The 14,203-nt window shown below is 34.8% G+C and overlaps 1 protein-coding gene across 2 annotated transcripts; it reads left to right on the top strand.

The window, feature by feature from the left end:
* The first annotated feature begins 640 nt into the window (after positions 1-640).
* On the top strand, positions 641-14,203 carry LOC145992221 (uncharacterized). 2 transcript variants are annotated; one of them, XM_083128549.1, is made up of 8 exons: positions 641-717; positions 3,400-3,563; positions 4,288-4,634; positions 6,123-6,385; positions 7,017-7,198; positions 8,388-8,547; positions 9,427-9,557; positions 10,840-14,203. In XM_083128549.1, the coding sequence occupies exons 1-8, from the start codon at positions 642-644 to the stop codon at positions 11,176-11,178; spliced, it is 1,662 nt and encodes a 553-aa protein (XP_082984675.1). In that variant the 5' UTR covers position 641; the 3' UTR covers positions 11,179-14,203. The 2 variants fall into 2 exon arrangements, with proteins under 2 accessions (XP_082984675.1, XP_082984676.1); XM_083128550.1 differs by lacking the exon at positions 9,427-9,557 and having other exon boundaries at positions 10,840-10,980.

Below are 14,203 nucleotides of genomic sequence, written 5' to 3'. Positions count from 1 at the left end.
CCAATTTGGCGAAGGATATTTGTGTCCAGGCTGTCACGGGGAGAGAGGCATAGTTTCCGTTCAACCTTTATTTCAGTTTCCCCCCCTTTTTGTGTGTGTGTGTGTCTTCAGTTCGTAGCTGTGGAAGAAAGAATTCACAGTCTATTCACCGAAATGTTGCACAACGAAATTCTTGTTTTATCTTCTCACGTCATCGAAATTCTTCTGGTTGTCCAAATATAGCAATCCTATCTCTATCAAGAACTTCAGACCTACTCTGTTTCGATAAGCGTGTGCATGTGGTGTACTGTGAAACTAGTGCATTGAGAAAGGGAAGAGGTTAGTCTCACTTTAAACTATAGGTCCAGTCTCGATTAGCCTTACTGTGCACACGGAGAGAACGGATTAGTTGCAGGGGCAAAATATATTTGGTTCCACAATATTTCGTACGGTTAACCAAAGTTTAGTTACACCTACAAAGTGACTGTTTACATAAACCATTTGGTTTAGTTCTCTTAACAATCATACTTGTTTGAAGTTAGTTTTGTCCATTGAAACAGCCATTTTGTTGTTTGACGTTCTGTTTGTATTTTGAAACAAATATTTTGTTCCTTGAACAAAAAGAACGTGATTCTCGTACTGGCAAGTGTGACAAGAAAAACATGGCGGATCTCGGAAACGAAGTATCGATTCTTTTGAAGTTGTGGGGCTTTGAAGGTCTAATTCCTACATTTGCTGGTAAGTGGAACAGTTTTAAATAGAAATCATAATATGTGAAAAACATAAATATTAATTTGCGTACAGGCGTACGAGTTGAAATGCATATTTTCGAGTCTGCCACATCGGTGTCGGTTTTGTCTCTCGTATTTTAATCTCTACTAATTAATCAAGTATGTACTATTTAATCATACAGTATAGAGAATATAATGCATTACATGTGGCGCAAGTGTGTTTTGCGTTTACATAGGCGTGGTAGCTCAGTCTGCGTAGCATCTTTACTACCATGCGGACAACATGGGTTTGATTCTCGGGCCAGGAACCTTTCCCGCCCAAGTTCATTTTGTTTTATTCAGATTTCATGATACTAAGAATGCAATTTTCGCATGGTTCGACTTTCATTTACGTCTGTTAACACATACTGCAGAGTTTTAGCCAATAGATGCTTTCGTGGTTGTTAGGCAGGTCAGGTTTGGTTCTCTTAGCATTAACATAAAGTCCCTAAATGCATGCTACTAAGCTTCCGAATTATTTCTACATTAATTCCCATTGGTCTACGATACTTACAGTCGCTTGTTAACGGAAAATACATTGTCCATGGCAAGCCTGCTTGTTTGCGTAAGGTAATTTTTAAGTTGTTTTGGTACTTGTTTACTATCCTTCGGACACATTTATTTATTTTTACATAAGAAACTACTTACCGTAATAAGTTCCTGTAGCATTGTCGAACATCGGGAAGGTGTTTTGTGTGATGTGGGAATGTTTCATAGCTGAAATTCATGTTGTTCGTTGAAAATTAATTCTCCAACGGAGAATAGCTAGCCCCATGAACCATTGGTGCGTGGATAGGTTAGTTCTGTTAGGTTAGGAAACATAGTTAAAATTTGGTGTCGTGTTAGTATCAGGATCTAGAAATTGGAAATAATTGCGAACCATTGGCGCGTGGTTAGGTTAGTTCTGTTAGGTTAGGAAACATAGTTCAAATTTCATCAAAACAACATTGGGAACGAGTTTACAATACCGGACCACTCTCCAATTTCTATGAAATTTCGCCTACTCACTGATTGTGAACTCCTAATCACGAATCTGCATGTAATAATTGGCGGTCAAGTATGGAAATCGAGAAAAAAATGAAATAAACTATGTTTTCTTAACGTAATGTAACCCTACCATAAGAACAATAGCTGCACGGAAGACGCCATTTTCCCAACATGAAGAAATCAACAGGCAAGATAAGGTATAGTTTTCTTAGCTAAAATATTAATTTTTCTTTGTATTTATGCTAATGGAACCTAACCTAACAGGCCTAACCTAACCTCGTAGGCATTCCTCGTCTGTCGTCAACAAGATTGTTGTGCGTAAAGGAAGACCATTAGCTAATTAATTGCGAAAGAAAGATGGTTCCGAATTGCTGTGTATGGACAATCACCGTGGTAAATCGCAAGGTTATTTTACAAGTTGTACACGTAAATGTACAATTTTAACAAGTGACCGCCAAATATGAACTACAGATACGTCATCAGGACACCGAAATTAGTAAGTAGGCGAAATTTGATAGAAATTGGAGAGTGGTCTGGTATTGTAAACTCATGCCCAACATTGATACACCTTCAGGAATGTTCCGCGAAGCAGATACGTAAGTACGAATGTCAAAAATTGACGAAACGAAAATATTAGAGGTGTCCGAAGGATAGTAAATTTTTACCATTCCCAGTGTAGGTGCATTGCCCAGCTGTTCTAGATTGCATTTTAAATTTAGTTCAAATGCTGATTAAGTTATCTGAGCACAAAATGGGCTTAAACGACGTTTTTGTGTCATTCTACTTTCAATTTACTTCATGCACTTAAAACATCAGTTCCATTAAATAATTGATGCCATGGTAGCCAACTGAGGGTTCCATATTCCAGTCCTGGTCGAGGCAGTGTTCCTTTGGGAGTGTCTGTGCATCAATTTAATCAAATAACAATTCATCGTTTCTATTGAGATTAGCCAAAAGTGATGTAAAAGAAGGAATTAAATAACTCGTTGTGATTCCTGTTTTTGATAATTGTTCATTTCTAGTATCATGTGCATAATAGAATTCTGGGTACTTGAGTATTATACCGACTACCTCATTTGCCTATGTTAAATTATATTCCCCTCGCAAACATGATTTTGTCGATCCTGAAACTAGCTAATACTCTTAACCTAACCTAACCAGGTAGTATGTATAATACTAAAGTACTGAATTCTGTTTGCAGAAATATTGGATCCCTATCTAATAGCACCCTTACCACCGTCACAGAAACCACATCATAAATATCATAAATAACCATAAATTAAAATCACTGTTGTCAACTCTTGTGTCTGTTTTATAACCTCACTTACCATTCATTTTCAAAACACTTTTGTGTTAGTGGTTAAGGTTACAAACTTGTATTCAGAACCTTTAACAATGGCAAAGGCCACTTAGGTTACATAAAGAATGGCCTCATGCTGAACCTCATTCATGCCACTTCATCCCTTCACCTTTTCATCAAGATTACTGAAATAGGAATAACCAGTGCTTATAAAAACAAACAAACCACCATACATTTGAAGAAAAAGATGGCTTCTGTTGTAACAAGAAAGAGACAGAAATGCTGTATTCTGACACAGCCCTGGATTTTCTAAATTAAACTTTCTTACTTATTCTTCCAAAATTTTGCTATATTTGTTTTCAGAGCATGAAATAGACATAGGTGCATTGTGCATGCTCACTGCAGATCATCTCAGAGAACTTATTCCAAAAATCGGCAGAAGAGCAATTTTTATGAAAAAACTTGAAGAATACAGAGAACAAGTAAAACTATCATCTACAGGGTACTTACTTGATACGCCTAAAGAGGTATGTAACCTAACTGTCATATATTTCTACACTTCAGTTTCTTGTTTCTTACTTGCTAGTCCTACAGAGGTATGTAATTTAATGTCTCATATTTCCCTCATCAAAATTGAGAACCAACTTGGTGAACTACTCCATTAACTGCTCAACACCGAGGTTTCCAATTTTGAGTCTTTACAATGTATGCATATACTTTTCTCTTCTTCCATTTCATGTTAAATTTACAAGAAATGTTATGTGTGACTTTCTTTTTTGACTTAAATTTTATAACCTCGATTATGCAATACGAGTGCATGGGGGAAAGAAATATGTCAGGTTTTACGTTTCAACCCAGAACACCTGGGAATGTAGTTACAGCTTATTCTTCCCTTCATCTTGTCCATCCTTTTTGTTTAATACCATTTTTAACCTGCAGGGCATGATGCTCTGAAGGTGACCTGATGAGCTTGAAATGAATACATTTTACATTTTGAACTAGTGTTCACATATTTATTTTAATGTTGTTACTAAACTGCATGGGTATTTATAAAATGTGCATCCAAAGAGTTGTGAAGGCTAAAAATAAACAGATAAGCTTCCTTCTCTATTGAATCATGAATTAAAGTAAAAATTATCAGAATTATCCAAATGGTTTTTCCTTTTCATGTATAACTAAGAAGCATTAAACATTTTTTGTATGTAAACAATAAAAGTTACATATTTATTTTTACATTTTTTTTTAATTTAGGTGCAATCTTCATCAGCTGAAACTTTGACAAATACACCAGCTGGTAGTACTATAAGTGAGAACTACATAGATGAATTTGATGTGTGCTGTGAAGATACAAGTGTAAATAATGTGAAACCTGAGGGTGGAATAGCAGAATATAGCATAAATGTACCTGAGACATCTGGAAGCATTCCAGTTAAAATACAAGAACCATTTACGTCACAAAACATTTTGGATATCTTACAAGGAAGTGGAAGTGGAAGATTTGTCCTTGGGACATATGAGACAGGAAAATCACTAAATCGTAAGACCAGAGGTCTGCTCGTTGATATCATCATCAACCATTTATTACAGAATCCTAATGTGTAAGTTTTTGCTTGAAACATTCTCTCTGAGTTTTAGAACTACCCCACTAAAGTATATTTTATGAGATGCCTATTATCAGGGACAAAGCTCATTTTGCAAATTCCACTTGAACAAAAAAAAAAAAGGAAAAGACATCTGGTAAACAGTGACTAGTGTGTTTATTTAGTGAAAAGGAACATTATGCAATACCAGTAGCTTTTTTCAGTAGTTGACAAAAATATCTTGATCATTTGTGTTTGACAGAAGTGTAGTGTAGATAACTTGCACTTGCAAATGAAAATACAACAGCATCATTTAATAGCTGAAATGACTGCGGAAGACTATATTTGCATTAACCCAGTAAATTCACTTATGAAGAATACCAGATTTTTTTTTCAGGTAAAAATAGAACTGACAATAGTGAAATTTCATTGCCATAGACTCATATTTTACCTCACGTCTACAGAACTCATACCAGTGTGTAATTTATGCCCAAATTTTAGAATTTTATGCACATAAAGCATAGCCTGGACATAAATGTCACTTACACTATTTTTAATCTTGTGAAGAACTGTACCATGGATTTGGCGTTGTTTATTATGAGCATTCTTATATTTAGGCGTAAGTACTATTACAATGACAGCCAGCCTCCCTGATGGCACAATGGTAGCGTCGTTGCCTTGTAATCAAGAGGACACTGGTTCTATACCTGGTGGGGCACATATCGGTTCAGATCCGACTCTAAACTGTAGGGCCAGTCCCAATTAGCCTTACTGTGCATAAAGTGGACTTAAAAAAGACCAACTCAATCTACAATGACAGCCATTTAACCTGTTCCCATTTCTTTATTGTCAGTTCAGCAGAGTTACTTTTCTTCTTGCAGCAAGGTTACTGGATGCTGGCTTATTATTTTTTTTATTAGTTATGTAAAGATACATCATGTAAATATTCATGAGATGACTACTCGGAGCATGATAACAGCTTTGGTCACCATGATATTCATTACCAAAGATAGATATCCAAAGAAGAATCTAATTAATAGTAGTGTTATGAGTGTACTTTTGGTGGAACGTAAGAAAAACATGACTATCGTGTACCGATTGCCTATAGTATTAACTAGAACAGGTCAAGTATCAAACAAAATAAACACATACATGATTATTTTTCGGACTTTTAGTGTACAGAAATGAACACACACACACACACACACACACACACACACAAATGCTTTGAAAGGTATGACGAAAGGAAAGTAATGATGAGTACAATGTGCATTTAAATGTCTGTACATGTTTTTGTTTGATTATGATACTACAGGAATTCTAACTTCCTAAAATTCGATCTGACAAACAAATATTACAGAACAGAAGTAAAATAACTCCACATTTTATTAATGAACAAGTTTTAGTATTGCCTCAAACTTTTAATTATGTAGAAATATAATTAAACCATTGCTACAGAGGGGAGATACCACATTCTTATCTCATCTCTAATTTTGTATTTTGCAGACGCCTGCGAAATGACCAATTTGAAAGTATAGCAGAAAGTATAGTGTCTATATTCCAGACAGAAAGTGTTTCAGTTTATTATATTCCTCCAGTTAAAAAGAGAGATAGCAGAGTGAACAAATCCTGTATATCAAAGGGAAAGTTGGTGGACAAATACAGAAATAAATTTCGAGAATTGAGAAGTGTTGGGATTCTAGGCAGTGTATCCAGGACAATAGGCCTATCAGAAAAATCAGCAATTGATGTGGATACTACTATTTCAGGTAATTTCATAAATTTTGTCTGAATTATGATATTTAATGTGTGTTTTTCATCAACTTAAAAATTTTCCATTTCTTTATCCTTTTTATTTGTTTAACAGTGTAAATGTTCTCTAAAACCCATTGTACCATTTTACAAAGATTTGCGATAACAAATCTGTTACATGTAGTCACCTATTTTCTGCAGAGTAAGGCAGATTTAATTTTTAGTAAATGGGGACATACATATTAATTTTTGAAGTTCTTGAAAGGTTCTTAAAAGAACCCTTGATTTGACTTAAAGTAGTATGGAATAGAGTTAAATGTGCTGTTATTCATTGATATGTTCCATTTGTAATGAAATTATAACATGGACGAAAAATGAAATGAAGAGTGCAAATCAAAGTCTTATAGGGCATGGTGGGAATGCCATCACATTGTAATCTGGTTCAATTCCCAGATAAGGCACAGTGCACTGGCAATAGCATTATGAGATTGTAATTTTTTCAGTTCTTATAGTTTTCTCATTACTGTGATTGATATTATACATAATTTACATTATTTTCATTATTATGTGTATCATTATGGAAGTTCAGAAATTTATCGGAGTGGAAACTATTGTGTAATATTTCCATATTCTCTGTTTATCTTAAAGACGAACAAGAAAACAGCAAGTCCTGGCTGGCAAATAGTTGCGAACCATGGCCAGAAGTACTAAAACATTGGAAGAATACTTGGAGCATGAGGCAGGAACAGAATCTGAAAAGTGATGGAAGCACAGTGCAACATTTTATAAAGGATTGGCCAGTACTACAGCACAGCTTGGGATATACATTGGTAAGCACACATCTCATTTCTTAATAAATGAATAAGTTGAAAGATTTGTAAAAATTGGAAGTGTTCAATGCTTTGTACAAATTAAACATTTGTGCTTTTTATTGTCCCATTTTTTGTTATATTATTTGGGTGCCACACACTTCTATCTTTCCCAGGAGCTTCGTTTTCATATTTTCTGCTGGTGTATACAGTATTTCCAGTGCTGTTTATATATATTAGGATAATTTGTGACTATATTTTTTATAATTTATCGTAATGATGTTATCGTATTGGTAAAATATGTCTACAGTACATATTCTCTCATAGGGGTTTGTAGGTAAGGAAAAGTTACATGTGCATATTGCATTGTGCCATGAAGGCACATTTAGGGGATGCGGGGGTTAGGGCCCTACAAAGTGGTGACGATTAGCCATTTTTGCTCCAGTATTAGGGCCTCGTAATGCTAAGCCTCGTCAACTAAAAAGTAGTAAACTCTCCTTGCCCACCCCCCAAGTTTTAAAGGTGATGTGATCAGCACCAGGCTGTGGCCACCTTTACTTCCCAGGGTTACCCCAGGTACCTATTTACATTCGGCTGAGTGAACCCCAGAGTCACTTTATGCAGGGACAAGGCCAAAAGATCTCTGATCTTACATCACCCACCCCAGGAATGGAACCTGGGTCTCTGATGTAGCAGTAAAATGCCATAAGACCACTGTGACTCCAGTTCTCTCACTAATAGCATATAGGTTGTAACTTTGTAGTTATGGGATGAATGTATGAGACAAGGAAGGCAGTGTATCCCAGAATATTAGGAAGTGGCTCTATGTTTTTGTTGTTTCTTTTTTTTTTTTTTTGCTGTGGTGGAAATGAAGAAAAGATAAAGGAACAATCATATATCGGAAGAGACTGGGTGACGAGGGTCAGTTTTCTTACTGCCTTAATGCAACTAACATGATTTCAAAAGGTATATGTGGGCAGTATGATTAATATCCTCCTAACCATTCACATTAAAAGACTTGAGACACTGTAAGATATTTATATTCACTTGATGTAAAAAATCCTGGTCATGGTGTATTGTCGATTTCACAATATGGGATAGAAGCACAGGACAAAGCTGTATAGAAATAAATATATCTACTTTTGTTCTGTCTTTTGATTGCTACTTATGTATATTACTACTTCTTTTTTTTTTTTTTGTCTTTATATAGATAGAATCAGACTTTGAACAGGCACATCCAGAAAGTGTATTTGAACTTCTGACACAATGGGAAACTTTTTTCCAGAATTTAAGATCCTTAAAAAGTGGCTCAACAGATGTCAATTATATGAAACTAGTGTCGTTGTTAGATGGTGCTAATTTAAGTGATGGTAAGTTCAGAGTTTCATCATATTTCACCTGTATGATAAGAATGAAAAGAAAGAAATTAATCATTTCAAAAGCTAGGCATGAATACTGTATCAAATTCTAATTGGAGAAGGAATGGACGTATTTCATTATATACACTGTTGGTTGTTATTAATCTTAAAATTTTTAAAGAAAATATAAGTGAAAACGAAACGGATTAAAAGTTGTTGGAAGTGTTTTTGATTTTCTTGCAATATACACCATTACAATTTACTCATTTACACCGACGTACTTGTCTTGCAAGATTGCCTCTTTAAAAGAACCCTTGACTTTACTTAATGTAGTATGGCATAAAGATAAATGTGCTCTTATTCACGATAGGTTAAATTTTTCGATGGCGCAGTGGTAGCGCCATCGCCTTGTAATCAAGAGGTCCCGGGTTCGATACCCGGTGGAACCATACAGTGGTTCGGATCCCACTTTAAACTGTAGGTCCAGTCCCGATTAGCTTTCTGTACATAAAGTGGACTTAAACACCAACTCAACTCAACGTTCAATTTTTAATTAAACTATAACATGTTACCATTGCTTTTGAAGAGATAGTGTTTAGTTCTTCATAAATCATATACCATATTTCTAGAAAGTGCTCAGGAGTCAGAAGTTTAGTGGACTGCTGTTTATCCATAATTATATAAATATTTCAAATAGAAGCATGCAGGTTATATTATTCAATTAATTCAGTAACATATTCTGCCTGCATGCTTCCAGTAGGTCTAGATAATATTAAGTATTTTTGTTAATGGATAATATTTTCCTTTGAAACATTTTCAAATTTTGCATTGAGAAAATGTTGAGGATGTGTAATCAATTACCTAAGTACCCTATTGGAACTATAATTTCAGATTCAAAGCATACAGTGCAAATCATGTTGCTTCCTTATATGCAACCACCTCCAGGGAGAATCAGGAGTGTGAGAAAGCAATGGAAACCATCCGTCCTGGAAAGCCAGGAAGGAATTATATGTCATGCAAAGGTATTTTTGTTCACAATTCTTTCCATATAGATAATGTAGTCTCAGTTAGGGGTATTGGTGTAAAGAACTCATAGCATTGGAGTAGACAGCCATATAGTAGCTTGATAACTACATGGCCTCTGCTTGGCTGACTCACTACTCAAGGTGGTGTTCCAGGTTCAAATTTTAATATAATGCTTGACAATTAGCAGATCTCCCACGTAACTGATGCAAGCCAAGTGGGAGGCAAACATTTTTGGTGTTGATTCAGCATTGTGATGTCAATAGGAAATCTACATCGTAAGAAATAGAGCTCTGATTTAAAAAAGACAGATAACAGAGGGAGTGAGATTCGATGCAATGGGCTGCTGTTTCACAGAGTTGGAAGCTCGGAATGTGTACTTAGTGTGAAAATTAATTTTCACGTGAATGGTATCTTATATCATTACCAGTCACCATAATGCGTAAGATAAATAACCACATATTTTTTGCATTCCTTTTAACAATTACACACACACACAGACACATATACAGAAGGAAGAGAGAGACAGAGAGGAAGTAATCTAGACTTCAGTGTCACACTTGTGGAATGTAGTGTTCACTTTTAGAAAATTTTAAATACGGCATCACAAATATATTCAACTTTTCATTTTATAACTTAGTATTACAGGTATTCTTATATTTTTGAGGGGAGGGGGTGTCTCCAAGCATCACGACAAAAAAATGTTCATTTACTTGTAATAACTGTTAAGTTATGAAAAGGAAACCACAATGCAAGCAATATGTACAGCAGGATGCATAAGTATTCCCAAGCAAATGGTCCCAGAACGTGTTTATTCTCTTTTTCAGTGATTGAAACAAAATACCAAACGAGCTGCTAACAACTTCTACACCAGCATACATTCACAGCCAGTCCTTAAAAACACGTCGGATGCAAGAGAAAAATAAATGGAAATAGTCATGGGTGATTTGCCAAGGAATACTTATGCATCCCACTGTATATACAATATGTGTAAATTGATAACATTTTGGATTAAATAAATGCTAAAAAAAATGCAAATTCCATATTGTTTATTTTGAACTGGACCTACAGTGTAAAGTGGGATTTGAACCACTGTCTCTATGTTACAGAATGTTATCTTGAAAATACATTCTGCAGCAAATATTTCCTTACATGTAAGTCTTGAATGTTTTCTTTATATTTATTTCAACATGTTTGAGGGTCATAGAATTTTGTAATTCTGATTGAACTGACCAACCAACCGGCTATGTGTATTTATTGTATTTTTTCTTTCTGTATTAGATTCCTGGAGACATTAACAGACTGAAATACAACAAGGTGCAAAAAATGCAGAATATAGGCCTCACAGTGCAGCCTTACATAATTGTAGTTGGGCCATCAGTGACTGAAATTCAGAGTTGTTATGTAAATATTGACAGCACATTGTACAAGATGACTTCAGTTTTGAAGAGCTTGGATATATGTTTTAAGGCTTTTCATGTTCTCAATGCATCATATCCTCCAGAATCAGAACATATCTGGTTACTTATTCAGCTGGCAATCTATCACATAACAACAAAATGGGATTCAAAAATTCCAAGAGTGTTTGAAGCACTCAGTGCTCTCCAGTGCATTCAGTGAAGGTGCAGTTTGCTGAGAAAGAGAAACTAATTTTGATCTTAACAAATAAAAGTATTCAATATGTTGTGTAATATGTAATGAAAGTGTAATATGTAGTGATAGTGTAAAATGTAGTGTAAATATGTGTAAGTGCATTATAGTTGATTCTTCCATGTAATATTCTTGCACATCAATATGTTTACTTGCTATAGGTGCAAAAAAACTTTGGGTACTCCTAAATTGCTTCTTTGGCACATAAGTTACAAGCATTCTGGCACTTATTTGACTGCCTATCATTGTGCTCAAGGAACTTGTCAAAGAAGTTTCCAAAATGCATACACGTTTCGGAGACATCTAGAAACTAAACATTGTAGAAATAATGTTGCAGTTACTTATACTATGCCACAGATATCTGGGACAGTGTGTCAAGAATTTCCTGCAGCTAACAGTGGTCCTAAAAGTACAAGCACCAATGTAAATTCACTGAAGTCTGTACCTATTAACAGGTTTGTAAATTCATTGCATGCTTCTGCTGTATCGTTTATTGCTAAACTATACAGTAATTCCAGCTACACAAGAAACCAAGTTCAGGAAACAATAGAATATTGTACAGATTTTTTACGCTACGGGTTACTTGACTTTCTGACTTGTAAAATTGAGCCTCTTCTGGTTGATAAATCAAATGAGACAACGGAAGATATGAGATGTTTATTGCAATCTGTGATGGATCCTTTTGATAAATTACATACAGAACATCTCAGGTTCAAATATTTTACAGAATCAAAATTTCTCATTAAACCTAGCCAGTTTAAAATCGGTGAATCTATCTGTAACAAAAGAAAATGTGGCCAAGTAGTTTTGGATATTGAGCATCACTATGGACAGTTCATTTCCATGAGTAAAGTGTTAAAAATATTTTTGGAATTACCAGGGGTCTTAGACGATATATTTAAAAATATGTATACCCTCTCAGATTGCGAGGAACCTATAACACATTACATACAAGGTCAATTCTGGAGGCAGAGGGAGAAACAATATGAATATGAAATTCCATTGTTTTTATATTTTGATGATTTTGAAGTAGATAACCCATTGAGCGGTCACGCTGGTAAAAATAAGTTAGGCGCAGTGTATTATATAGTGGGTGGATTATCTGCAGAGTATTTGTCAACATTAGAAAATATTTTCTTGGCTTTGCTGTTTCACAGTACAGATAGGAGTACTTTTGGCAATGAGTCTGTATTCAAGGAGCTAAAAAAAGAGCTTGTGTCATTGGAAATTCATGGGTTAACAGTTAATCACAATGGATTAGAAAAGCAGTTGCATTTTAAGGTAAGTTTGATACTAGGAGATAATCTTGGCATGAATTCTATTTTTGGGTTCATTGAGAACTTCTCAGGAAATTTTCCCTGCAGATTCTGCAAAGCGCACAAGAATTTGATACAGCAACTTGAAACCGAAAAAGCAGAGTTGATGAGAAATGAACAGAATTATGAAGCTGATGTTTTAGTAAACAATTATACCGAAACAGGAATTAAAGAAGAATGTATATGGAATGCACTTCCTGGTTTTCATGTCACAAAGAATGCTGCTGTGGATATCATGCATGACATTCTTGAAGGGATTTGTAGGTATGATATGGCTAGAATAGTAAAAAAAATAATTGAAAATAAGTACTGTACATTAGAAACTCTTAATGATAGGCTAAAATTCTTTGATTACGGCTTATCTGAAACAAGTAATATACCACCAAAGATTACGATGGAACATCTGAAGAAGGGTCAAATTATGTACTCAGCTTCTGAAATGCTTTGTTTTGTGCGTTATTTTGGTCTGTTGATAGGTGATCTTGTGCCTTCGGATAATGATTTTTGGTGTTTATATGTTGTACTTGCAGAAATTGTAGAAATTGTAACATCTCGAACTTACCAAAGTAGCATTTGCATATTGTTGGAGGCACTAATAGCTGAGCATAATTTTCTGTACAAAGAATTGTTCAAGGAGAATCTCAAGCCAAAGCACCATTTTCTTACCCATTATCCACAAATAATGAATAGAATTGGGCCCTTGATAAATATTTGGTGCATGCGTTTTGAAGGCAAACATAGAACACTGAAAAGTTATGCACATGTTGTTGCCTCAAGGCGAAATATAGCCTATACATTAGCCTTGAAACATCAATTGCAATTCTGTTTTAGAACTCTTAGTAGAAAAGGATTACAAATAGAAGTTGTTTACGGACCTGGAGACAGTATTAATGTTAAAGACATTCCGAATTTCAATCATTTCAGTCATAGAGTACCAGTTAATTTAAAGGAACAAGTTTATTCATGCTTGTCAGTAAATGTAAGAGGGATAGATTACAAAGTAGGGGATGTTTTGCTCATTTCTTTTGAATCAGATGAACCACTATTTGGTAATATACAATATATTTTGGGAGATGACAATAAAAGTGTAAATTTTGTTGTAACATTAATGAAAACAATTGGTTTGAATTCTCATGTATTTGCATATGAAGTAGAGCATACTAATGAGTGGTATATCTTTGTTTATGACAGTGTATGTCAATATTCTCCAAGTAATGTTCACATTTCAGGTACTGGCAAGAAATATATATCAGTGAAAAGTAGCTTTTGAAACTCCACTATGTTTCTTAATTTCATATATGTATCAATGTAATTTAATTATAGTTCAGTTATTTTCTAAAGTAATTTTGTACAACTACTGTAACATTAATGAAAATGTCCTCAGTAGTAAATTTTGTGTACTTGTGCACTGGACTTGTACCATTAAAAGAGTATCATAATTTGTTTTCTTTAATTTCCATTTTCTTTTAAATTCATTGAATATTTTTCTGTGTTAAAAATAAACTGGTGCCTCGCGTAACAAACATCCTACATAACAAACATCAGCACGAGATGGAAAATGTCCCACATTGCAAACTGTGCATAAATATAATCACACATGATTAACCCATCAGCAGATGTAGGTCATTATCTTGCATGAGAAGCATGTGGGGTACTCTATTTCATCTACTAGCAGCGAC

The sequence above is a fragment of the Lepisma saccharinum genome, chromosome 9 (genome assembly GCF_977018435.1).
Source record: "Lepisma saccharinum chromosome 9, izLepSacc3.1, whole genome shotgun sequence".
Taxonomy (NCBI): Eukaryota; Metazoa; Arthropoda; class Insecta; order Zygentoma; family Lepismatidae; genus Lepisma; species Lepisma saccharinum.
This window is presented reverse-complemented; position numbering and strand designations above follow the sequence as displayed.

Coding starts and splice junctions, on each gene's coding strand:
- LOC145992221 (XM_083128549.1), top strand. CDS start 642: ATGGCGGATCTCGGAAACGAAGTATCGATTCTTTTGAAGTTGTGGGGC. Junction 6,386..7,016: donor TGTGGATACTACTATTTCAG/GTAATTTCATAA, acceptor TTTATCTTAAAG/ACGAACAAGAAAACAGCAAG. Junction 7,199..8,387: donor ACAGCTTGGGATATACATTG/GTAAGCACACAT, acceptor GTCTTTATATAG/ATAGAATCAGACTTTGAACA.